Source organism: Scyliorhinus canicula, chromosome 16 (assembly GCF_902713615.1).
Source record: "Scyliorhinus canicula chromosome 16, sScyCan1.1, whole genome shotgun sequence".
Lineage (NCBI taxonomy): Eukaryota > Metazoa > Chordata > Chondrichthyes > Carcharhiniformes > Scyliorhinidae > Scyliorhinus > Scyliorhinus canicula.
In genome coordinates, this window is record NC_052161.1 from 85,754,968 (window position 1) to 85,779,572 (window position 24,605).

Consider the following 24,605-nt stretch of genomic DNA (forward strand, 5'->3'; position numbering starts at 1 on the left):
GTGCGGAAGGATGTTGCAGGTTACAGAGGGACATAGATAAGCTGCAGAGTTGGACTGAGGTGGCAAATGGAGTTTAATGCAGAAAAGTATGAGGATTCATTTTGGAAGGAATAACAGGAAGACAGAGTACTGGGCTAATGGGAAGATTCTTGGTAGTGTGGAAGAGCAGAGAGATCTCGGTGTCCATGTACATAGATCCCTGAAAGTTGCCACCCAGGTTGATAAGGTTGTTAAGAAGGCGTACGGTGTGTTAGCTTTTATTGGCAGAGGGATTGAGTTTCGGAGCCATGAGGTCATGTTGCAGCTGTACAAAACTCTTGGAGTATTGCGTGCAGTTCTGGTCGCTGCTTTATAGGAAGGATATGGAGCATTGGAAAGGGTGCAGAGGAGATTTACCAGAATTTTGCCTGGTATGGAGGGAAGATCTTATGAGGAAAGGCTGAGGGACTTAAGGCTGTTTTTGTTAGAGAGAAGAAGGTTAAGAGGTAACTTAACTGAGGCATACAAGATGATCAGAGGATTAGATAGGGTGGACAGTGAGAGCCTTTTTCCTTGGATGGTGATGGCTAGCACAAGGGGACATAGCTTTAAATTGAGGGGAGATAGCTATCGGACAGATGTCAGACGTAGATTCTTACTCAGAGAGTAGTAGGGGCGTGGAATAAACTGCCTGCAACATTAAGGGCATTTAAATGGTCATTGGATAAACATATGGATGATAAGGGAATAGTGTAGATGGGCTTTAGAATGGTTTCACAGATCGGAGCAACATCGAGGGTCGAAGAGCCTGTACTGCGCTGTAATGTTCTATGTTCTATGTTCTAACTTCTCGCCAATTCCTTCTTAACTTCTCGCCAATTCCACCTTAACTTCTCGCCAATTCCATCTTAACTTCTCGCCAATTCCCTCTTAATTTCTCCCCAATTCCCTCTTAACTTCTTGCCAATTCCACCTTTACTTCTCGCCAATTCCCTCTTAACTTCTCGCCAATTCCATCTGAATATCCTGCAAATTGCCTATCAACATCTCATAACTTCCCTCTAAATTTCTAGTCATTTCCTTCTCAATTTTTCACAATCCGCTCAGAAAATCTCACCAATTCCCTCTGACTCACTCGTCAATTCCCTCTCAAATTTTCACCAAATCCCTCAGAACGTCTTGATAATTCCGCCTCAACGTCTCGCTAATTCCTTCTCAATTTCTCACCAATTCCCTCTGAACCTCTTGCTAATTCTCTCTCAACCTCTTGCCAATTCTCTCTTAAACTCACGCCAACTCTCTCTGAACCTCTTGACATTCCGACTCAAATTTGCGCCAATTTCTTCTCAAATTCTGCCAAAATCCTTCTTAACCTCTTACCAATTCCCTCTAAATGTTCCGCAAATTCCCTGTCAACATCTCATAAATTCATTCTCAATTTCTAGCAAATTCCTTCTCAATTTTTCACCAATCCAGTCAGAACCTCTCGCCAATTCCCTCTCAAGTTCTCTCCAATTCCCTCTCAACCTTTGACAAAAGGTCATCGGACTCGAAACGTTAGCTCTTTTATCTCCCCACAGATGCTGCCAGACTTGCTGAGATTTTCTAGCATTTTCTCTTTCATTTCGGATTCCAGCATCCACAGGAATTTGCTTTTACCCTCTCAAACTCTCGCCAATTTCCTCTCAAACACTCGCCAATTTCCTCTCAACCTCTCTCCAATTCACTCTCAACCTCTCATCAATTCTCTCTCAACGTCTCAGCAATACCCTTTCAACGCCGATTCGCTCTCAACTTCTCTCCAGTTCCCTCTCAATTTCTCACTCGTCCCCTCACAACAGCTCACCAATTCCCTCTCAAGGTCTCGATAATTCCCTCTGACGGTCTTGCCCAATCCCTCTGAACCTCTTGCCAAATCCCTATGAACCACTAGCTAATTCCCTATGAACCTCTCGACAATTCCAACTCAACTTTGCGCCAATTTCTTCTCAAATTCTCGCCAACTCCCTCTCAACTACTCGCCAATTCCCTCTGAGCCTCTCACCAATTCACTTTCAAATTCCCTGTCAACGTCTCCGCAATTTCCTCTCACATTCCCGTCAATACCGACTCAATTTCTCGCCAAATTACCTCGCATCTATCCAATTCCCTCGAAACATCTCTCCAGTTCCCTCTCAACTTCTCTCCAATTCTCCCTCAAACTCTGCCAATTTGCTCTCAAGTTATCGCCAATTCCATCTGAACTTCTCTCCAATTCCCTCTCAATTTCTTGCCAATTCCTTCTCAGTTTCTAATCAATCCGATCTTAACTTTGCATCAATTCCCTCTCAGCCTCTCTCCAATTCCTACTTAACGTCTCGCCAATTCTCACTCAACGTCTCGCCAATACCCACTCAACATCTCACCAATTCCCACTCAACATCTCACCAATTCCCACTCAACGTCTCGCCAATTCCCACTCAACGTCTCGCCAATTCCCACTCAACTTCTCACCAATTCCCACTCAATATCTCACCAATTCCCACTCAACGTCTCGCCAATTCTCACTCAACGTCTCGCCAATACCCACTCAACATCTCACCAATTCCCACTCAACATCTCGCCAATTCCCACTCAACATCTCACCAATTCCCACTCAACATCTCGCAAATTCCCACTCAACGTCTCGCAAATTCCCACTCAACGTCTCACTAATTCCCACTCAACGTCTCGCCAATTCCCACTCAACATCTCGCCAATTCCCACTCAACATTTCACCAATTCCCACTCAACGTCTCGCCAATTCCCACTCAACGTCTCGCCAATTCCCACTCAACGTCTCGCCAATTCCCACTCAACGTCTCGCCAATTCCTACTTAACATCTCACCAATTCCCACTCAACATCTCGCCAATTCCCACTCAATGTCTCGCCAATTCGCTCACAACCTCTCGTTAATTCCATCTTAACTTGTCACCAATTCCTCACAATTTCTTGCCAATTCCCTCTCAACCTCCTGCCAATTCTCTCTCTACTTCACGCCTATTCCCGCTTGGGTTATCGCCAATTCCCTTTCAACCTCTTGCCAATTCCCTCTGAATTACTTGCCAATTCCCTCTGAATTACTTGCCAATTCCCTCTCAATATCCCGCCAATCTCCTCTCAATTTCTCGCCAATTCCCTCTCAACCACTCGCCAATTCCCACAATTTCCTCACAATTTCTCACCAATTCCTCTTCAGCCTCTCGCCAATTAGTTCTCAATTTCCTGCCAATTCACTCTCAAATTACCTTCAACCTCTCACCTATTTCCTCTCAATTTCTCACCAATCACTTTCAACTTCACACCAATTCCCTCTCAGCATCTCCCCAATTCTCTCTCAACAACACGCCAATTCCCTCTCAATGACTCGCCAATTTCACGCCACTTCCTTCTCAATTATTTGTCAATTCCCTCTTAACGGTTCTCCAATTCCCTCTCAATTTCTCACCAATTACCTTCAACTTCTTTCCAACTTCCTGTCAACATCTGTCCAATTCCCTCTCAACCTTGCACCAATTTCCTCTTAAGGTCTCGCCAATTCCTTCTCAATGTCCAGCCAATTCCCTCTCATTGCCTTGCTAATTCCTTCTTGCAATTCCCTCTAAACCTCTCCCTCATTATCTCGCCAATTCCTTCACATTGACTTATTAATTCCCTCTCAACTTCTCGTCAATTCTCTCTCAGCCTCTCTACAATTTTCCCTCATTATCTCCCAATTCCTTCTTATTGTCTCTCCAATTGCTTTTCAGTGTCTCATTAGTCCCTCTAAACTTTACATAAATTCCCTATCAACCTCGCGCCAATTCCCTCTCAATGCCTTACCAATTCTCTCAAAACGTCTCACCAATTCCCTATCAATGTCTCGCCAATTCCCTCATTATCTTGGCAATGCCCTCTCATTGCCTCGCTAATTCCTTCACATTGTCTCGTCAAAACCCTCTCAATTGCTCGTTAATTCCCTCTCTACCTCTCCCAATCCCCTCTCAACATTTCGGCAATTCCCTGCCAACGTCTCTCCAATTTCCCCTGAAAGCCTCGCCAAATATCTAGCCAATTGCTTCTCAATGACTCTCCAACACTCTCTTAATGTCTCGCCAAATTTCCTCCCAATGTTTTGCCAACGCCCTCTCAATGTATCGCTAATTCCTTCTCAATGCTTCACCAACTGCCTCTCAACGTCTTGCCAATTTCTTCTCAATGTCTCTCCAATTCCCTCTCAACCTTTCGCCAATTCACTCTCAGCCTCCTGCCAATTCCCTTTCAACTTCCTTCCTATTCCCTCTCAATCTCTCGCCAATTCCCTCCCAACCTCCCACTAATTCCCTCTCAACCTCTCGCCAATCCGCTATCACCCTCCTTCCAAATCCGTTTCAACCTTTCGCAAATCCCTCTGAACTTCTCGCCAATTCCCTCTCAGCCTCTCGCAATTCCGTCTCAATTTCTCGCCACTTACCTCTCAATGTGTCGCAAATTCCATCTCTACCTCCTGCCAATTCCCCATCAAACCTCTTCCAATTCCTGACTTCCGGTGACGGGGATGTGCTGAGAAGTCGCCTCCCGCAAACCTGAAAAATAGGCACTTTTTGCTCGAAAAACGCCTGCAAACTATACAAACCATTCCCACACCACTAATAAAACGAAGAAAGGAGAAAAGATGCCAAATAACAGCCAGTCCAGAGGACGAGTGGAGACCAGGAGTGGGAAGAGCCTGGACTAACAGCAATCTGCCAAGCCGATCAGCGCACGAGGGGGCGAAACCCGGACTTCACTAGAATGAGAGGAACCGACCCGCCACATGAGATGGGGATGGATGGAAGACGGTCTTCTCAAGAGCGGTGAGGGAACACCGAGATGAAACAAAATCAGACATACAAGCTGCGGTGAAATGTGCAATGGCTGTAGCTCAGGTGAACATCCAGGTGGCCCTGGAGAAAGCCAAAAGGTGACTGGAGGCCCAGGAGGCAACAATTAAAGATCTAGACAGGGCTGCAACTGGCCAGAGCGACCGGATCATTGCCCTGGAAAAGGAGGTGGCAAGGCTGGTCATGACTCAAGGAAACCCAAGAGGAAAGGTTGAGGATCAGGAGAACCGGTCGAGGCGGCAGAACCTACGAATCTTGGGCCTACCGGAGGGGATCGAAGTTAGGAACCCCACAGACTATGTGGACCAAATACTGGGTAACCTGGTGGGAAGGGACAGCTTCCCCAACCCACCAGAAATCGACAGAGTGCCTTCCAAAACCGGAGAACAGCCCAGACAATAATCACCAAGATGCACCGGTACCAGAAATGTTGGAGAATGAAAGGTTTAGTGAGAGGGAAGAACTGAGGGAGATCAACATTAGTAGAGAAATGGTGCTGTGAAAATTGATGGGATTGAAGGCGGATAAATCCCCAGGGCCTGAGAATCTGCATCCCAGAGTGCTTAAGGAGGTGGCTCTGGAAATAGTGGATGCATTGGTGGTCATCTTCCGGGATTCTATAGACTCTGGAACTGTCCCTGCAGATTGGAGGGGAGCTCACAACACACCAATATTCAAAAAGGGAGGCGGAGAGAAAGCCGGGAATTATAGACCAGTAAGCCTAACATCAGTAGTGGGGTAAATGCTTGAATCCATTATAAAGGACTTTGTAGTGGAACATTTAGAAAGCAGTGGCAGGATCAGTCAGAGTCAGCATGGATTTGTGAAGGGGAAATCATGCTTGACAAATCTGTTGGAATTCTTTGAAGATGTAGCCAGTACAGTCGACAAGGGGGAGCCAGTCGATATGGTATATTTGGACTTTCAAAAGGCGTTTGACAAAGTCCTGCGTAATAGATTATTATGCAAAATTAAAGCGCATGGGATTGGGGCAAATGTATTGAGGTGGATAGAAAACTGGTTGGCAGAGAGGAAACAAAGAGTCGGAATTAATGGATCCTTTTCAAATTGGCAGGCAGTAACTAGTGGGGTACCACAGGGATCGGTGCTGGGACCCCAGCTATCCACGATATATATTAATGATTTGGATGAGGGAACAAAATGTAACATCTCAAAGTTTGCAAATGATACCAAGTTAGGTGGGAGGGTAAATTGTGGCGAGGATGCAGAGATCCTACAGCATGATCTGGACAGGTTGGGCGAGTGGGCAAACCAGTGGCAGATTCAGTATAATTTGGATAAGTGTGAGGTTATTCACTTTGGAAGCAAAAACAGGAAGGCAGATTACTACCTGCATGGTTGTAAATTGGGAGAGGGGAGTGTGTAGCAGGACCTGGGTGTCCTTGTGCACCATTCGCTGAAGGTAAGCATGCAGGTGCAGCAGGCGGTAAAGAAGGCTAATGGTATGTTGGCCTTCATTGTGAGTGGTTTTGAGTACAGAAGCAGGGATGTGTTGCTGCAATTATACAGGGCCTTGGTGAGGCCACACCTGGAGTATTGTGTGCAGTTTTGGTCTCCTTTTCTGAGGAAGGATGTTCTTGCTCTCGAGAGAGTGCAGTGAAGGTTTACCAGACTGATTCCAGGGATGGCGGGACTGTTATATGAGGAGAGATTGACTAGGTTGGGATTGTTCTCGCTGGAATTCAGAAGAATGAGGGGGGATCTCATAGAGACTTATAAAATTCTAACAGGACTAGACAGGGTAGATGCAGGGAAGATGTTACCAATGATGGGTATGTCCAGAACCCAGGATCACAGTCTGAGAGTTCAGAGTAAACCATTTTGGATAGAGATAAGGAGACATTTCTTTCTGTGGAATTCATTCCCACAGGAAGTAGTTGATGCTAAAACATTGAATATATTCAAGAGGCGGCTGGATTTGGTACTTGGGGAGAATGGGATCAAAGGCTATGGGGAGAAAGCAGGATTAGACTATTGAGTTGGATGATCAGCCATGATCATGATGAATGGCCAAAAGGCCTCCTCCTGCTCCTATTTTCTATGTATCCTAGGACCGGGAGAGAATCCTGTGCTGGGCCAGGCAGTCCAAAAACTGCAGCTGGGAATGTTACAAGATCTGAATCTACCAGGACTGACCTGGACAAGCACCGGGCGCTGCACAGAAACGGGGTGAGATTCGGAATGCTGTACCCAGCCAAGCTCTGGGTCACATATCAAGGCAGGGAACACTTTTTCATGGTTCACTCCTGTAATGACAAGGCCTTTGAGATTGGCCAATGGCCAATTGGAATACGGGTACCCTGCTTAGTGGCCCAATCAGGGAACCCCTTTCTCTGTATATAACAGAGAGTGTCAGCTCCTCTGCAGTCCCAGTGTAGACAGCCAGCTGAATGCACCTGGTTGTACCGGTGTTGGTTTTGTTAATAAAGAAATTTTGGTGGAGGGACTTCTGCCTCCATGGACTTACTACATCTTCCTTTTATAGTCTGTACAGCTAAAGGTAGACCATTGCTACAGCGACCGCTTTACGCGGGAGAGCACTTCCTCGTTTTGGAGACAAGCTGTAAGAGAGGGAAGGATGAACAAGTACAGCTAAGCACAGTGTAAGGTGGGGGAAATGGTGGACAGGGACCCCAGAGATAGGGCAACAGGAGGAAGTGCAACAACTACCGGGAGGGGGGGGCCACAACACCAGCGAGGTAGCTAGCACTGGGATCCTTGAGGAGAAAAGTGGCCACATAGCGACCCCTGCAAGGGGGAAGGTGTCTGGCATGGTGGGGGGACAGATAACGGGCATGGAGGCGTACTCAGAGGAAGAAACAGGGGCAAGGGGTGTTTTAGCTATAGGATGGGGGGGGGGGGGGGGAGAAGACAGGGGGGTGGGGAGATGACACCGTAAGGGAGAAATAGGTGAAGAAAGATAGAAGGCATTAGACTGGCTACAGCAGACCACACGGCGACTTGGAACAAAGACACCATTTGCATATCATTAGCAGGTCCGAACCGATATACTCCGGGGCCTCCACAATGCTCCGACTCCGATGGGCCGAGTTCCCGACAGTGCGGTTCACTTGTGCTTCTAAAAATTGTGAAAGCGGCGTGGTGGCTGCTGAGGGAGAGAAAGGGGAACGGAAAGTGCCCAACATCGTCATAGTTTGCTGACAGTTGTGCTGCTGGCTGGGCGGGGCTCCTGCCAGGGCCGGGGGGAGTAGTGAAGGGGTAGACGGGCACGGAACATCATTGCTGCAGCCGGAAAAGCAGCCATGCAGCTGCGCACACTGTGAACAACCCATTTTGAACTTAGTGCCAAGGTTCGTAGAGGTGTCTCCCCAGGCCACCCCCCCCCCCCCCTCCCCTGTTGTCAAAGCCCACAAATTCTGCGTTTGCACTCACACTTAGTTTCAGAAATGGAGAATCCCGCCCACTGTAGCACAGTGGTTAGCACTGTTGCTTCGCAGTGCCAGGGTCCCAGGTTCGATTCCCACTTGGGTCATTGTCTGTGCGGAGTCTGCACGTTCTCCCTGAGTCTGTGTGGGTTTCCTCCGGGTGCTCCGGTTTCCTCCCACAAGTCCCGAAAGACAAGCTTGTTAGGTGAATTGGACATTCTGAATTCTCCCTCCGTGTACCCGAACAGGCGCCAGAATGTGGCAACGAGGGGCTTTTCACAGTAACTACATTGCAGTGTTAATGTAAGCCCACTATGCTCCCTATTCGTTCAGGGTGTACTGTTCCCTGGCTCTCCCCTTTCCCCCCTTCTTTCCTTTGTGCTTTCTACTGTCTGCCATGTGTGTGTGTGGGGATGGGGGTCTTCCAACCCCCCCACCCCCCCGTGCTGTTCCCTTCATTTCCCCCAGGTTCCCTCCCTCCCTCCCCCCCCCCCCCCCCCACCTCTCTTCCAGCTTTGTGTATTCCTGTTTGTCTTCTCCCATTTCTTATATTTTCCTGTAGTTACTGTTGGCTTAGAACTGGTTTTGGAACAGGCCGACAAACTGCCCCCATGCTTTAAGGAATCTTTCTCCGACCCTTGAATGGTGTATTTGATCTTTTCCAGGTGGCCGAGAGGTCAGCGAGCCAGTCTGCAGCTTTGGGTGGTGCTGCTGATCGCCAGCCGAGCAGGATTCTCCGGCGTGCGATTAGGGAAGCGAAAGCTGGGGCGTCGGCCCTCTTCCCCATGTGTAGCTCTGGCTGCTCCGATACCCCGAAGATTGCCACTATTGGGCATGGCTTCACCCTCACCCCCACAACCTTGGACATTGCCTCGGAGAAGGCTGTCCAGAACCCAGCCAGTTTGGGACAAGCCCAGAACATGTGGGTGTGGTTGGCCGGGCCCCTCTGGCACCGCTCACATTTGTCCCTCACCTCCAGGGTTCTGGTCGCGTGCGCTCTGTGCACCACTTTGAACTGCATGAGGCTCAGCCTTGCGTAGGAGGAGGTGGAGTTGGCCCTGCTCAGTGCTTCCCTCCAGAGTCCCCACCCCACTTCTGTCCCCCAGTCTGTCATAATATACATCTATGTATATAATGGAGTGTGGACAGGCAGTGATTGACACACAGGATGACCAGTAAGCACACAGCACAGAGCAGCCAATCACCAGACAGGACACTACCACTATAAAGCCAGAGGGCACTAGGTTTCCCGCTCTCTCGGGACCCAGCCTCTGAGACAGTCAGAGTTCGTGAGCTAGCCAGTGCAAACACCATGTGATAGCGAGTAAGTCTGGTCAGGCTAGCACTAGGTCTCCAGTCAGTTCAGTACAGTGTCGACCCACAGCTGAATATGTATATTAGTTCTATCGTTGAATAAAATCATGTTGGATCTTCTCCAGTGTTAGAGGTCTGTTTCTAGCTTCACTGCATCAAGTGCAGTCCACATCGAACCAACCTGCCCAACACATGACAGTCCGCCTGGTCTCATCAAATGGCGTTTGAGCCCTGTAGCGGGTCGTACATTTTTCTGCAGTTTCCCCCTTCCTTATTGTCCATATTTATCAGGTCCCCTAATAGTGTGGTCTCTGGGGCCCTGGAGTATCCTGCTGTCTCTTTACGGAGGAAGTGCTTTATTTGTATGTGCCGAAGTTCCTGTCTTGTCAGTAGTTCCAGCTCCTCCGCAGTTCTCCGAGTGTTGCTAGTCTGTTTCCCATATAAAAGTCCCCGACTGTCAGCGTCCCCCTGTCCTGTCTCCATTTCTTGAAGGTGGTGTCCAGCATGACTGGTGAGAACTTGTGGTTACCGCAGAGGGGGGCCATGGGCGACATCTCGGTCAGCCCGAAATCTTGCTTCATTTGATTCCATGTCCTTAGTGTGGCTACCAGCACTGGGCAGGATGTCTACTTCATCGATGGGAATGGGAGTGCTGTCGTGGCTAGGGCCCCGGAGGGTTGTTCCCTTGCAGGAGGCCTCCTCCATCCGCACCCATTCCGTATTGGGATCACGTACCCATCCCCTCACTTTTTCTGCCGTGGCTGCCCAGTGGTTGTATTGCAGGTTTGGTAAGGCCAGGCCACCCCCATCTTTTCTCCTTTGCAGTGTTGGTTTGGGAATTATCATATTCTTACCCCCCACACAAATCCCATGATCATTCTGTCTACGTTTTGGAAAAAGGCCTTGGGGATGAAGATTGGTATGGATCTGAACAGGAAGAGGAACCTCGGCAGTACATTCATGTTGATCGTCTGCACTCTCCCCGCCAGGGAGAGTGGGAGTGAGCCCCACCTCTGTAGGTCCTTTTTGACTTCCTCCACCAGGCTGGTCAGGTTCTACTTGTGGATCTGTGTCCAGTTGCTGACTATTTGGATCCCCAGGTATCGGAATCTGTTCTGGGCTGTTTTAAACGGGAGCCCCTCCATCTCTGCCCCTCCCCCGTTGGGTTCTCTGGGAATGCCTCACTCTTACCCAGGTTGAGTTTGTAACCTGTGAAGGTTCCAAACTCTTTCAGGATCTGCATAATTGCTCTCAGTCTTTCCTGTGGTTTCGAGATGTAGAGGAGCAGGTCATCTGCATAGAGTGAGACTCTGTGCTCTCTGTCTCCTCTCCGGATTCCTTTCCAGCTTTTTGTATCTCGTAGAATGAATGCCAGGGGCTCGATTGCCAGGGCGAACGGGAACGGAGACAGTGGACATCCCAGCCTTGTACCTCTGTGAAGCTGGAAGTATTCAGAGCTGGTGGCATTGGTTTGAACATAGAACATAGAACAGTACAACACAGAACAGGCCCTTCGGCCCTCAATGTTGTGCCGAGCCATGATCACCCTACTCAAACCCACGTATCCACCCTATACCCGTAACCCAACAACCCCCCCCTTAACCTTACTTTTATTAGGACACTACGGGCAATTTATCATGGCCAATCCACCTAACCCGCACATCTTTGGACTGTGGGAGGAAACCGGAGCACCCGGAGGAAACCCACGCACACAGGGGGAGGACATGCAGACTCTACACAGACAGTGACCCAGCCGGGAATCGAACCTGGGACCCTGGAGCTGTGAAGCATTTATGCTAACCACCATGCTACCCTGCTGCCCATCCTAATAATTAGTTATTATTTACACAGTTAGAGAAATAGAAATTTGTACCCACCTAGCTTGGATGCCAGGAAGGAAACTCGCTAACCACTGGAGGTTGAAAAAAGTAGAAAAGCAGCACCTCTACGTGAACTCCCACCTGAACCAGATTCTCTACTTGCTCAGTCTACATCTCATGTCCACATGCCCCTCTCTCCATGTGGGTTCAAAACCTCCTTGTTTTTCTCCAGAGATTCTAATGACATACTAGCTAGGCCGGCTTTTCTTACAGTGGTTATACCCTAATGGGGGCAACTACTTCAGCTCATTGACGGATAATTCACGGAGTTCCATGTTTAACTAGGATATTAGGATATTGAATGCTCGCTTTGGGAGCGTTGTACAGGATTTTCACCCAGGTGGTGACCCCACTCCTAGCCCAAACCGCTCCAGTACCTTGAGGAGGTACTTCCATTTGACTTCGGGGGGGGTGCCTTTTCCGCCTGCATGGAGCTGATGCTCTCCATGATTTCTCCCAGGTCTATTGGTGCTTCCAGTTCCTCCCACTGTCCTCCCCCACAACTGGCATTTCTAGTCCGTTAAGGAACTGTTTCACCCCCGTTGGGAGGCTCAGAGGTGTACAGTCCTTGGTAGAAGGTCTCGAATGCCCGATTGCCTTTTTTTGGTTCTGTTACCAGTCTGCCTCTGCTGTCCTTTACCTGCACTATTTCCCTTGTGGCTGCCTGCTTTCTCAGCTGGTGAGCCAGTAGGCGGCCCGCCTTATCCCCTGTTCATCGAAGGTCCCCCATGTCTGGCGGAGTTGGTGCACTGCTTTCCTGGTGGACAGCAGGTTAAAGTTCATTTGTAGCGTTTTCCTCTCTGCCAGCTGCTCTACGGTCGGGGCCCCGGAGTACTTTCTGTCGTCCTGCAAGGTGGAGTCGATCGACTGTCGCCCTCTCTTCCCTGTCTCTGCTCACCTTGTAGGCTATAATTTCCCCTCTGATCACAGCCTTTAGTGCCTCCTAGTACGTGGAAGGTGAGACCTCCCCGTTCCGGTTGTTACTCATGTAGCCGTCTATGGCCTGTGATGTTTTTTTAGCAGCAGGCCTTGTCGGCCAGGAGGTCCGTGTCCAGCCTCCATGTAGGACACTAGGCATGACCCGTCTCCAACCTCACATCCACGTAGTGCGGAGCATGGTTGGAGATGACTATCGGGGAGTACTCCGCTCCTACTATTCCTGGAAGCACCGATTTCCTCACTGCCAAGAAGTCGATATGGGTACCTTATGTCCCGGCAAGAAGAACGAGAATTCCCTCTCACCAGGGTGCAGGAAACTCCATGAGTTCACCGCCCCCATCTTTTCCATAAATGCTCCCAGTTGCTTAGGCATGCCTGTTTCTTCGATCAGTCGGTCAGTGGGTCCTGCACGCATTAAAAATCGCCCCCCGCCCCATAATCAGTTGGTGTGTGTCGATGTTGGGGATTTCCGCCATGGTCTTCTTTATGAATTCTGTGTCATCCCAGTTGGGAGCATACACATTTACCAGAACTACCGGTGCTCCTTTCAGGACACTGCTGACCATGACGTACCGTCGCCCTGGGTCCGTAACCATCTTGGTCTCTGTAAACCTCGTCCTCGTGCTGATCACGAGGCCTTGTCCCAGCCCTTGTCCCGTACCATGAATGGGATATCTGTCCCACCTGTGTTGTTCCTCGTGACTTAATAAAGCTCATAGTCTCAAATGTGGAGAAGATGCTTTATTGTGAATTCGTTCTCTCTTCAGAGCGTTACCTACGGCTACCTCAAGTGCTACTAGCTGGCGTGTCTGTGTCCTGCTCCAAGTTCTGCCCTCTGTGAAGTGTCCTCACTTCCTGTCCCGGTCTATTTATATGGCTATCCCGTGCTCCCTCTAGTGTTTGCTCAGTTGTATTGCATCTAGTTAACTTGTGATCACCATATCCCCCTTTTTCTCTTTACATATTTTCTGTACATCGTTAAAGAAAATTGTACATCCTGTCCCAGTGTATTTATAGCTCTCCCTCTAGCGTTTGCTCAATTGTATTGTATCTAGTCAATCTACGATCACCACATCCCCCTTTTTCTCTTTACATATTGTCTGTACATCGTTAAAGAAAATTATACAAAACAGTGACTTATGATATGCGTATCTATACAAGTGATGGTGCTATTGCATATTTTTTTACAAAGCCAATGTATTTATGAGTCCAAACTTAATAAAACATTTATGAGCCCAAACTTGATGAATTTGTTCAGTTTTTTTTTTCTTTTTGTTGTTGATGACGTGGTGATATTGATATTGCAACTCCGTTGTGAATGTTGTTGGTGTTCCTTGTTATTTTAAGTACCCGATGCGTCATCCCGAGGTGTTTGCATGGTCACATCACTGATGTTGACTGGCATGGACTTTTTTCTGTGCTTGTGGTATTGATTTATTATCTCATCCGCCTTGGATGCTGGCGTGCTTGCTTGTTCTGGAGCAGATGTGAGTTTGTGCGATTCGTTGTCATCCCATGACATGTTTGTAGTCTTGTCATCGTTTTGCCATGCGCTGTGGCATTGTCCTTCATGTGCCAAGTAGTACCATTGTGTACAAGTCGTTGTTGCATTGCTGTTGTTTCTGTCGTTCCTGTCTTTGTTGTTTTCGTTGCCGTTCTTGTTGCTGTTCTTGTCGTTTCTGTCTCTGTTGTTGTCGCTATCTTTGTGCCTGACTTTGTTGTTTGTCTTGTCGCGCTTCATGTTGCTTTTGTTCTTGCTGTTGTTGTTCTCGTTTCTGCTGTGCTTCTTGCTATTGTTGTTGGTCTTGTCGCGCTTCATGTTGCTTTTGTTCTTGCTGTTGTTGTTCTCGTTTCTGCTGTGCTTCTTTTGACTTTTGTTTTTCTTGTTATACTCTATGAGTGTCCCGTGTGGATAATTTGAGTCATTGAGCATTTCGTCTCGAGAGTGGTGCGAATGATCTGATGTTGCATCGGTGCTGGTGACATCAATCATTTGTGGAGGATTTGATTCCTCATCTTTGCTTTCTTGGTGCTCCTCTTCTGGAGTCAAATTCTTCTCGATTTCATTTGACGCGGTGTCTCTGGATTCTTGGCGCTCCTCTTCTGGAGTCAAAAACTTCATGATTACAATTGACGTGGTCTCTCTGGACTCTTGGTGCTCCTCTTCTGGAGTCAAAATCTTCATGATTTCTGTTGATGTTGTCTCACTGGACTCCAGGTGCTCCTCTTCTGGAGTCAAAATCTGCATGGTTTCTGTTGGCGTGATCTCTCTGGACTCCAGGTGCTCCTCTTCTGGAGTCAGAATCTGCATGGTTTCTGTTGGCGTGGTCGCTCTGGACTCCAGGTGCTCCTCTTCTGGAGTCAAAATCTGCATGTTTTCTTTCGGCGTTGTCTCTCTGGACTGTTGGGTGGCCCGACTCTGTGCTTCTGTACAGACAAGCTGAGAACTGTCAGTCTCGCTGTGATCCTGTATGTCGAGTGTGATCACCTTGTCACTGTTTTCGCATGCAGTAGGTAGAGGTACATTGTCTTCTTCTTGTTCATGGGAGCTTGTTAGACTTTCATAGTCTGCTTGTGGTTGCTCAGATACGGCGGGTTGACCTTCATGGTCTTGTTCATGCATGGTGTCAGTGGTTAGATGTACGTTGTCTTCTTCTTGTTCATGTGAGCTTAGTAGACTTTCATAGTCTGCTTGCGGTTGCTCAGATACAGCGGGTTTACCGTCATGGTCTTGTTCATGCATGGTGTTCGCCAGGGAGTGTTTGCTTGCATCCCTGTTGGAGTCTTTCATTACTCGCACTGTGGAGCTTGTCATCGCTCGCTCTGTGGAGTCTTTCTGTGCTCCCTGTGTGGCGTCGTCTTCGTCTTGGGTATTGCTGTCATCCAATGTATCGACGAGCTGCCATGGCATCATGGTGTTGGATTCATCTACCACGAGCAGATTCGTGTTGAGCTTTGCAACGGTATCGCTGATGCTGTGATCAGCATATCCAAATAACTCAGCCATCTCTGAGTAGTATTCTTTGAAACCCAAATCATCTTGGTTGGCTTCTTCTACCACGAGTTGATTCGTGTTGAACTTTGCGACCGTGTCGCTGATGCTGTGATGAGCATATCCGACTGACTCAGCCATGTCTGAGTAGTATTCTTTGAAAACCAAATCATCTTGGTTGGATTCATCTACCACGAGTTGGTTCGTGTTGTACTTTGCGACCGTGTCGCTGATGCTGTGATAAGCATATCCGACTGACTCAGCCATGTCTGAGAGGTAATCTTCGAAAAACAAATCATCTTTTGTTGTTTCGGAATTCTTTTTGTTCTCTTCACTTTGGATGGTGCAGACTGCTTTTTTCAGGGTGTTGTGCGAGTTATTTTTAACTGCTGGTTTAAGTTCAGGCGTTTTTCTGTGTTCTGAGGCAAGAAAATTTGCTTTTACCACTTTAAGTGTCTTGTTTTCAATTTTCGGGCATTTCCCTTTTAAGTGGGCGTGGTCGGGATGCTCAGACGTCATGACGTCACGCGTAGGAATGAATTGCGCACGCGCAAATCGGCCCTCCTTCACTGTGCGGTTTTGTGTCCATTGCGCATGCGCGGCTTGCGAATGCGCATAACGATCCGCGACCAAAACCTTTTTAGACTGCGCATGCGCATAACGATCGGCACCGCGACCTTTTTTAAACTGCGCATGCGCGGCTTCCGGTTCCGGCGCATGCGCAGACGAAATTTGTAGTTTTTTGCTTGCCCGAGACTGCAAAATGTGCTCCGACGCCATTTTATCGCGGATTTCAGCGTTTTTTCTTCCTAAAAGTTGTAAGTTACCTTTTCTTTCCGATCTGGACTGGATTTCAGCGTTTTGGCTTTGTGAAAAATTCATGTTATTTCTTCTTTTTGATCTGTACTTTTCATCCGCGATCTCTTGTTCTTTTCGTGATTTTTTAAGTTTTGCATCACTCAGCCTCTCTGCAGTTTGGCCTCTGAGCATGCCTTGCTGTGCAAATTCCTTACAGTACTCTTCAAATTTGTTTAGTATCGTTTGTAAGCTGTTTCTGTCTTCACCTTTTGAGTATTTAAATCCATTATAAACTTTCGTAGGTTCATGTCCTTCGATGAGAATTGCTATTTTAATTTCGTCTGAGGCTGCTTCTGCATCATATGCTATGATACCGATATCGAACCATTGTTTAAACCTTTCCCAGACACTTTTTACATTTCCAGTCGTGTCCAGCTGAAGTGTGAATCCAAGGCACGTCCTCCCATCAGCGATGCCTTCCCAAGTCGAATGTCCAGTAGGAGATTTCCATGCCATTTTGTTCTTTCTGTGTCTGCCACTGAGTTGTCCTATAGTAAGCGTCTGAAGCCACTCCTGGGTACCATGTGTTGTGACTTAATAAAGCTCGTAGTCTCAAATGTGGAGAAGATGCTTTATTGTGAATTCGTTCTCTCTTCAGAGCGTTACCTACGGCTACCTCAAGTGCTACTAGCTGGCGTGTCTGTGTCCTGCTCCAAGTTCTGCCCTCTGTGAAGTGTCCTCACTTCCTGTCCCGGTCTATTTATATGGCTCTCCCGTGCTCCCTCTAGTGTTTGCCCAGTTGTATTGCATCTAGTTAACTTGTGATCACCACACCACCCAGCCCTTCCTTACCCACAGTCAGCCTTTCTCCCTCAGGTGTGGCTCCTGTAAGTAGATTATGTCAGCCTCCAAGTGGCTGATATTGTGGCCTGTGCTAGTGTAGGAGGCAGAGTGCTCCCTTGCTGCGAACATGACCCTTAGATGTGGGGCCAGGGTCGGCGCAACTTTTTTGTAGAAATCGGCCGGGAACCCATCGGGTCCCGGCGCCTTCCCCACCTGCGTGGAGCTGGTGCTCTCCATGATTTCTCCCAGATCTATTGGTGCTTCCAGCTCCCCCCGCCTGTCCTCCCCCACAACTGGCTACTCAAGTGGGCCAAGACTCTGGATCTTTTCACTGGGCCGTTAAGTCCCCTTACATTCCAGGCGACTATCCTGATGGGGGGGGGGCTTCTGTCCCCCCACCATTCCTGCGGGATCACCCATACGCGCCCCTGCACTCTGGGGTTTCCCTTTGCTAGGGGGCCGTCCAAAATGGCACAGCCACCATTCTCACCATGAAGTCGGGCCCCAGCGCTCCAGGGTCTCCCTTTTGTCCTGGGGGCACCCAACCTGGCCGCCAACTGTGTGTACGCCACATGGGTGCGCACCTGCACTCCAGGGTTTCCCTTTACTTAGGGACCCTGCAAAGTGGCTGCTTGCGGCACCATCTTGATTCCTCGGTCTGCTCCCTGCCTGCCAAAGCCAATCTTGCTGCCAACTCCTGTTCTGTCTCCTGTCTGTTCTGTGCTCCCCCCCACAATGCCTTCCGGCAAGCCCACGATCCAAATGTTCTGTCACCGGGTCCCTTTCTCCTGGTCCTCAACCTTCCCCTTCAAATTCCCCTCGGCCGCCACCAACCTTTTCACCTCTGCCTCCAGCGCTACAATCCTGTCGCTCTGGTCCGTTGAAGCTTTTTCGTGGTCCTGGATTGTTATTTCCTCCGCCTCCTGTTTCTTCCCCGGGCCATCGCTCGCTCACAGGAGGGAGGCCATTGCCTCCATCACCACCTCCTTCACCGCCACCTGGATCTCCATTTTTATTGTCACCTTCATGGCAGCCAGTTCCACCCACCCTCTGGTGGGGAGGGGGAGGTTGTTGCTTGTGTCGGCCTCAGTGCCTGGGTTGCCGGTCTTCCCCGCTCTTGGGCGGCCAGGGCTTCCACCTCGCCTCGTGGTTCCATCGGCTCGTCCGCCCGTTGGTCGTGTCCTTTTCGCTCACTTCTGCCCTCTCATCTGCCCCTCGAGCTGCCGTTTGCCGGCATCCTCTTCAACAATGTTAATCTTTCTCTTTGGAAGATCTTTCTGTTGGCTTTTCAGGCCAAATTTCCCTGGACTTAACTGTTTTGGTTCTAGTTGGGAGGAGAGCCACCTGATGTGCGTCCGCTCAGCACATCACCGTCACTGGACGTCCAATGTGTGTTCAGGGATCAACTTCTTTGTCGTGGGCAAATCGGTGCTTCCAGGGCTAGTAAGGGCAGAATACTCTGCGATTGCAATCTCCATCCACGCTCCACATTATATGGATTGAGGTTCATAGACCATAGAATTAACAGTGCAGAGTTTGCACCAGCCCTTGGAAAGAGCAGCCTAACTAAGCCCACACCTCCAACCTATCCCCGTAACCCAGTAACCCCACCTAACCTTTTGTTTGGACACTATGGGCAATTTAACATGGCCAATCCACCTAACCCGCACATCTCTGGACTGTGGGAGGAAACCGGAGCACCCGGAGGAAACCCACGCACACACGGGGAGGACGTGCAGACTCCGCACAGACAGTGACCCAAGCCGGGAACCGAACCTGGGATCTTGGAGCTGCGAATCAACAATGCTAACCACTGCGCTACCGTGCTGCCAATGGGCCATGGGGATTGGACTCGGCTGACAAGGCTTTTTGCGAGAAAATATCACAGACCATAGACGAGTCTATTATTAATAACCTAGAATGGGGCGTTGTCACCTTCTATCTTATGGGAGACACTGAAGGTGTGACCAGAGGAGAAATTATTGCTCACAAAGCACAAAGAGATAGGGAAGAGAGGTGGTTAGACGACAGCTAGTCGACTCCATACTGGAAGTAGACCGGTAATACTCCGAGGCCCCGACCGTAGAGCCCCTGGCGGAGAGGAAAAAGCTACACATGAACTTTGACCTGCTCTCCACAGGGAAAGCCGTGGACCAGGCACGGGGAACCTATAGAAGCCCGGAGACAAGGTTAACCGCCTGCTGACGCAGCAGCTGAGAAAGCAGGCTGCCATGAGGGAAATAGCCAGGACAGGATCAGCAGATGTAAATTAGTAGCAGAGCGGGACGAGGTCAACAAGGCCATTGAGACCTTCTACCAGGGGCTGTACACCTCGGAGCCCCCAGCAGGGGACTCGGGGATGAAGCAGTTCCTCGCTGGATTGGACATGCCAGTCTTTGGGGGGAACAGGAAACGGGACCTGGAAGCACCACTAGCACTGGGAGAGATCATGGAGAGTATCAGCTCCATGCTGGCGGGGGAGGGGCCGGGACCGGACGGGTTCCCGGCGGACTTCTACAAGAGATTTGTGACAGCACAGGCCCCGCACCTGCGGGAGATGTTCACAGACTCGCTGGCAAGGGGCACACTGCCACTTATACTAGAACAAGCTTCAATTTTTCGGAGACATAAAAAAGACAAAGGTCCAACAGAGTGCAGTTCCGACAGACCCATCTCACGACTAAACGTAGACGCAAAATACTGACCATGATCCGAGCCAAAAGGCTGGAGAGCTGTGTACCAGAAGCGGTCACAGAAGACCAAACGGACTTTGGCGAACACCAAGCCTCTTCCCGGGAGAGAACACCTGAGGTGATCGTCTCCCTGGACGCAAAAAAGACCTTGGACAGAGTCGAGTGGAAATACCTCATAGAGGTGCTGGAGCGGTTCGGGCTCGGAGCAGGGTTCACCGCTTGGGTAAAGCTCCTATACAACACTCCCATGGCGAGCGTATGGACAAACACCTCCAGCTCCCAGTACTTCCAGCTACACATGGGCACGAGACACGGATGCCCGTTATCCCCATTGCTGTTCACCCTAGCGATCGAACCTTTGCGATCACGCTCAGGGCGGCAAAGAATTGGAAGGGATGCAGAGAGGAGGCAGAGAGCTCAGAGTCTCGCTGTACGCAGATGACCTGCAGGGGTGGAACACACTCCCACTCACCCTGGCAGGGAGAGCGCAGACGATCAAAATGAATGTACGGCCCAGGTTCCTATTCCTGTTTAGATCCCTCCCAATGTACATTTCCAAGGCGTTTTTCAACTCACTGGACAAACTGATTATGGTGTTTGTGTGTGTGTGCGTGTGTTGGGGGGGGGGGGAAAGAACGCAAGAGGCGGAAGCAGGTTTCCACAAAACGTGAGAGCCATTCACTCGGTTGTTCCAAGACCTGTTTGTAGCCAGCAACTAGGAAGCTAAAGATTAGGAGGGGGTAGCCACGACATAGTGCGGAAGGGGGGGGGGGGGGGGGGTGCGGCGTCAGAGGAACAAGGAACTCAACCAAGCCCAACAAAGGAACCAGGAGACACAAGTGGAGCAGGGACAACAACAACCTGAACCAAAGGGAAGAAAGGCAAAGGGAAAACCGGTGAGGAACGAAACGCAGGGGTCCAGAATCGGCCAATAAACACTGCAAGGAAGGAATAAAAGAAAAGGAAGGGAAAACTGCATTGTATTTAGGTAAATAGTCAAAACCGATCTATGTGTAAATAGTTCTAGTTTTACTTCTGATAGAGTCTCTTGTTTACCTCCCACTGTTTCTTCATATTCACATTTGTTTTGTGTACCAAAAACTCAATTAAAAAACATGCATTAAAAAAACCGTCTTCCAATTCCCTCTCAATTTCTCACCAATCCCTCTCAATTTCTCACCAATCCCTCTCAACTTCTCACCAATCCCTCTCAACTTCTCACCAATCCCTCTCAATTTCTCACCAATCCCTCTCAATTTCTCACCAATCCCTCTCAACTTCTCACCAATCCCTCTCAATTTCTCACCAATCCCTCTCAATTTCTCACCAATCCCTCTCAACTTCTCACCAATCCCTCTCAACTTCTCACCAATCCCTCTCAATTTCTCACCAATCCCTCTCAACTTCTCACCAATCCCTCTCAATTTCTCACCAATCCCTCTCAATTTCTCACCAATCCCTCTCAATTTCTCACCAATCCCTCTCAACTTCTCACCAATCCCTCTCAACTTCTCACCAATCCCTCTCAATTTCTCACCAATCCCTCTCAACTTCTCACCAAACCCTCTCAACTTCTCACCAATCCCTCTCAATTTCTCACCAATCCCTCTCAATTTCTCACCAATCCCTCTCAACTTCTCACCAATCCCTCTCAACTTCTCACCAATCCCTCTCAATTTCTCACCAATCCCTCTCAATTTCTCACCAATCCCTCTCAACTTCTCACCAATCCCTCTCAACTTCTCACTAATCCCTCTCAATTTCTCACCAATCCCTCTCAATTTCTCACCAATCCCTCTCAACTTCTCACCAATCCCTCTCAATTTCTCACCAATCCCTCTCAACTTCTCACCAATCCCTCTCAATTTCTCACCAATCCCTCTCAATTTCTCACCAATCCCTCTCAATTTCTCACCAATCCCTCTCAACTTCTCGCCAATTCCCTCTCAAACTCTCGCCAATTCCCTCTCAACCTCTTCACAAATCCACTTCAATTTCTCGCCAATCTCCTCTCGACATCTCTTGCCAATTCCCTATTAACCTCTCGTCAATTCCCTCTCAAATCCTTGGCTATTCTCTCTCAATTTCTTGCTATTTCACTCTCCGCCTCTCACCAATTCCCTCTCAATTTCTCGCCAATTCCTTCTTAACTTTTCGCGAATTGTCTCTGAATACCCGCCCAACATCTCGCCAATTCCCTCTCAATCTCTGGCCATTTCCCCCTCATTTTCTCTCCAATTACCGCTCAATGTCTCACAAATTCTCTCTCATCCTCTCGTCAATGCCCTCTCACACTCTCTATATTCCCTCAAATCCTCTTGCCGATAACCTCTCATCGTCTCGCCAATCCCTCTCACTATCTCCCCAATCCCTCTCACTATCTCCCCAATCCCTCTCACTACCTCGCCAATCCCTCACTATCTCCCCAATCCCTCTCACTGTCTCCCCAGTCCCTCTCACTGTCTCCCCAATCCCTCTCACTATCTCCCCAATCCCTCTCACTATCTCCCCAATCCCTCTCACTGTCTCCCCAATCCCTCTCACTGTCTCCCCAATCCCTCTCACTGTCTCCCCAATCCCTCTCACTGTCTCCCCAATCCCTCTCACTGTCTCCCCAATCCCTCTCACTGTCTCCCCAATCCCTCTCACTGTCTCCCCAATCCCTCTCACTGTCTCCCCAATCCCTCTCACTGTCTCCCCAATCCCTCTCACTGTCTCCCCAATCCCTCTCACTTTCTCCCCAATCCCTCTCACTATCTCCCCAATCCCTCTCACTGTCTCCCCAATCCCTCTCACTGTCTCCCCAATCCCTCTCACTGTCTCCCCAATCCCTCTCACTGTCTCCCCAATCCCTCTCACTGTCTCCCCAATCCCTCTCACTGTCTCCCCAATCCCTCTCACTCTCTCCCCAATCCCTCTCACTCTCTCCCCAATCCCTCTCACTCTCTCCCCAATCCCTCTCACTGTCTCCCCAATCCCTCTCACTGTCTCCCCAATCCCTCTCACTGTCTCCCCAATCCCTCTCACTGTCTCCCCAATCCCTCTCACTATCTCCCCCAATCCCTCTCACTATCTCCCCAAACCCTCTCACTATCTCCCCAATCCCTCTCACTGTCTCCCCAATCCCTCTCACTGTCTCCCCAATCCCTCTCACTATCTCCCCAATCCCTCTCACTATCTCCCCAATCCCTCTCACTATCTACCCAATCCCTCTCACTGTCTCCCCAATCCCTCTCACTGTCTCCCCAATCCCTCTCACTGTCTCCCCAATCCCTCTCACTGTCTCCCCAATCCCTCTCACTGTCTCCCCAATCCCTCTCACTGTCTCCCCAATCCCTCTCACTGTCTCCCCAATCCCTCTCACTGTCTCCCCAATCCCTCTCACTATCTCCCCAATCCCTCTCACTATCTGCCCAATCCCTCTCACTGTCTCCCCAATCCCTCTCACTATCTCCCCAATCCCTCTCACTATCTCCCCAATCCCTCTCACTATCTACCCAATCCCTCTCACTATCTCCCCAATCCCTCCCTCTCACTATCTCCCCAATCCCTCTCACTATCTCCCCAATCCCACTCAATTTATGGCCAGTTTCCTGTCAACTTCTCCCCAATTCCCACAAATCCTCTCGCCAATTCACTTCATTTCATGCCAATCCCCTCTCAACCTCCCGCCAATCCCCTCACCCCAGCACCCCCACTCCCCCCCCCCCCCCTCCTCCCGCCAACCTTCCATCCCTCACCAGTTTCCCCCCTCCACGGATCGCTCACCCGCTCAGAGTCTGCAGTTGCCACTCGTGCCCCAGCTCCATTTCGGCATCCAGGTTGGAACGGGCGAAGGCGGCGACGGCCCTCCTCACGAATCGCAGCGAACGGTTGTGGCGGGTGGGGGGGTTGGGGGACTGGGACCGACGGGTGGCGGCGGATGAGGAGGAGGCCTCCGCTTTGTCGATGTCGATGGTGTAGTTCAGTAGGCTTTTCACGTTCTTGTCGACGATGGAAGGGACTTCGGGTCCAGGGGGACGGTCCTGCGGGAGGACCCCGGACATGGGGAATGGAGAGTGCAGCAGAGGGGAATTCCAATGCCCTGAATCACAGACATGTGAAAAACAGAAGGATTAACCAATTACCATCAGCCAGCCCAGTGGCCAATCGCGGAGGACCTCCAGCCCATTGAGCCGTGGGCTAGCCCCCGTGAAGTAGAGCTGTCCATTTGATCCAGCTGCCTCATTCCCCTTGAAATATTTCACCGATTCCTCATTGCCTTGGCAAATCGCAACTCCCAAAACAAAAAGGTGCCACAACTCTCGTTCTCTTGCCAATTCTCTTGGATCCTGTCCTGCATTTCAATGGGATCATGGTTGGTCTGTGACTGAAGAGCATATTCCCGATTTTGGCTCATATCCCTCAATATATTGAATCAACAAACATATATATGTATCAGATTTAAAATTAACAACTGATGTGGCTTCTACTGCTGTGTGTGGGAGAGAGTTCCAAATCTCTACCACCGTTTGAGTGAAGAAGTTCTTCCCAACATCTCTCCTGAACGGTCTGGCCCTCCCTAATTATTAGACTGTGGTCGATGAGATTTAAAAACGTTTTTGCTCCCCCCCCTTAACCTAAACTGTTCCAAGGGAAGCAATCTGGCCATCTCCTGGCTCACCCTAGCCCACGACAACTGGTGTCCGACCACCCAAATCTTGCACCATTTCAGGGACATCTCTCTATGGATCGGGGGTGTTGGGGGAGGGAACAGGTCTACACTGACGGAGGGTCAGTACTGAGGGAGTGCCGCACTGTCAGTGGACCAATGTGGAGGGAGCGCCACACTGTCAGAGGGTCAATACTGAGGGAGTGCCGCACTGTCGGAGGGTCAGT

General features: G+C 49.6%; 1 protein-coding gene across 1 annotated transcript in view; it reads right to left on the reverse strand.

The window, feature by feature from the left end:
• Nucleotides 1-24,605, reverse strand: part of LOC119951006 — a 91,821-nt gene that overhangs the window by 25,136 nt on the left and 42,080 nt on the right. Inside the window, exon 6 of the mRNA XM_038774038.1 lies at nucleotides 23,496-23,811. Coding sequence (XP_038629966.1) covers nucleotides 23,496-23,811 — 316 coding nt within the window. The remainder of the gene's footprint in view (nucleotides 1-23,495; nucleotides 23,812-24,605) is intronic.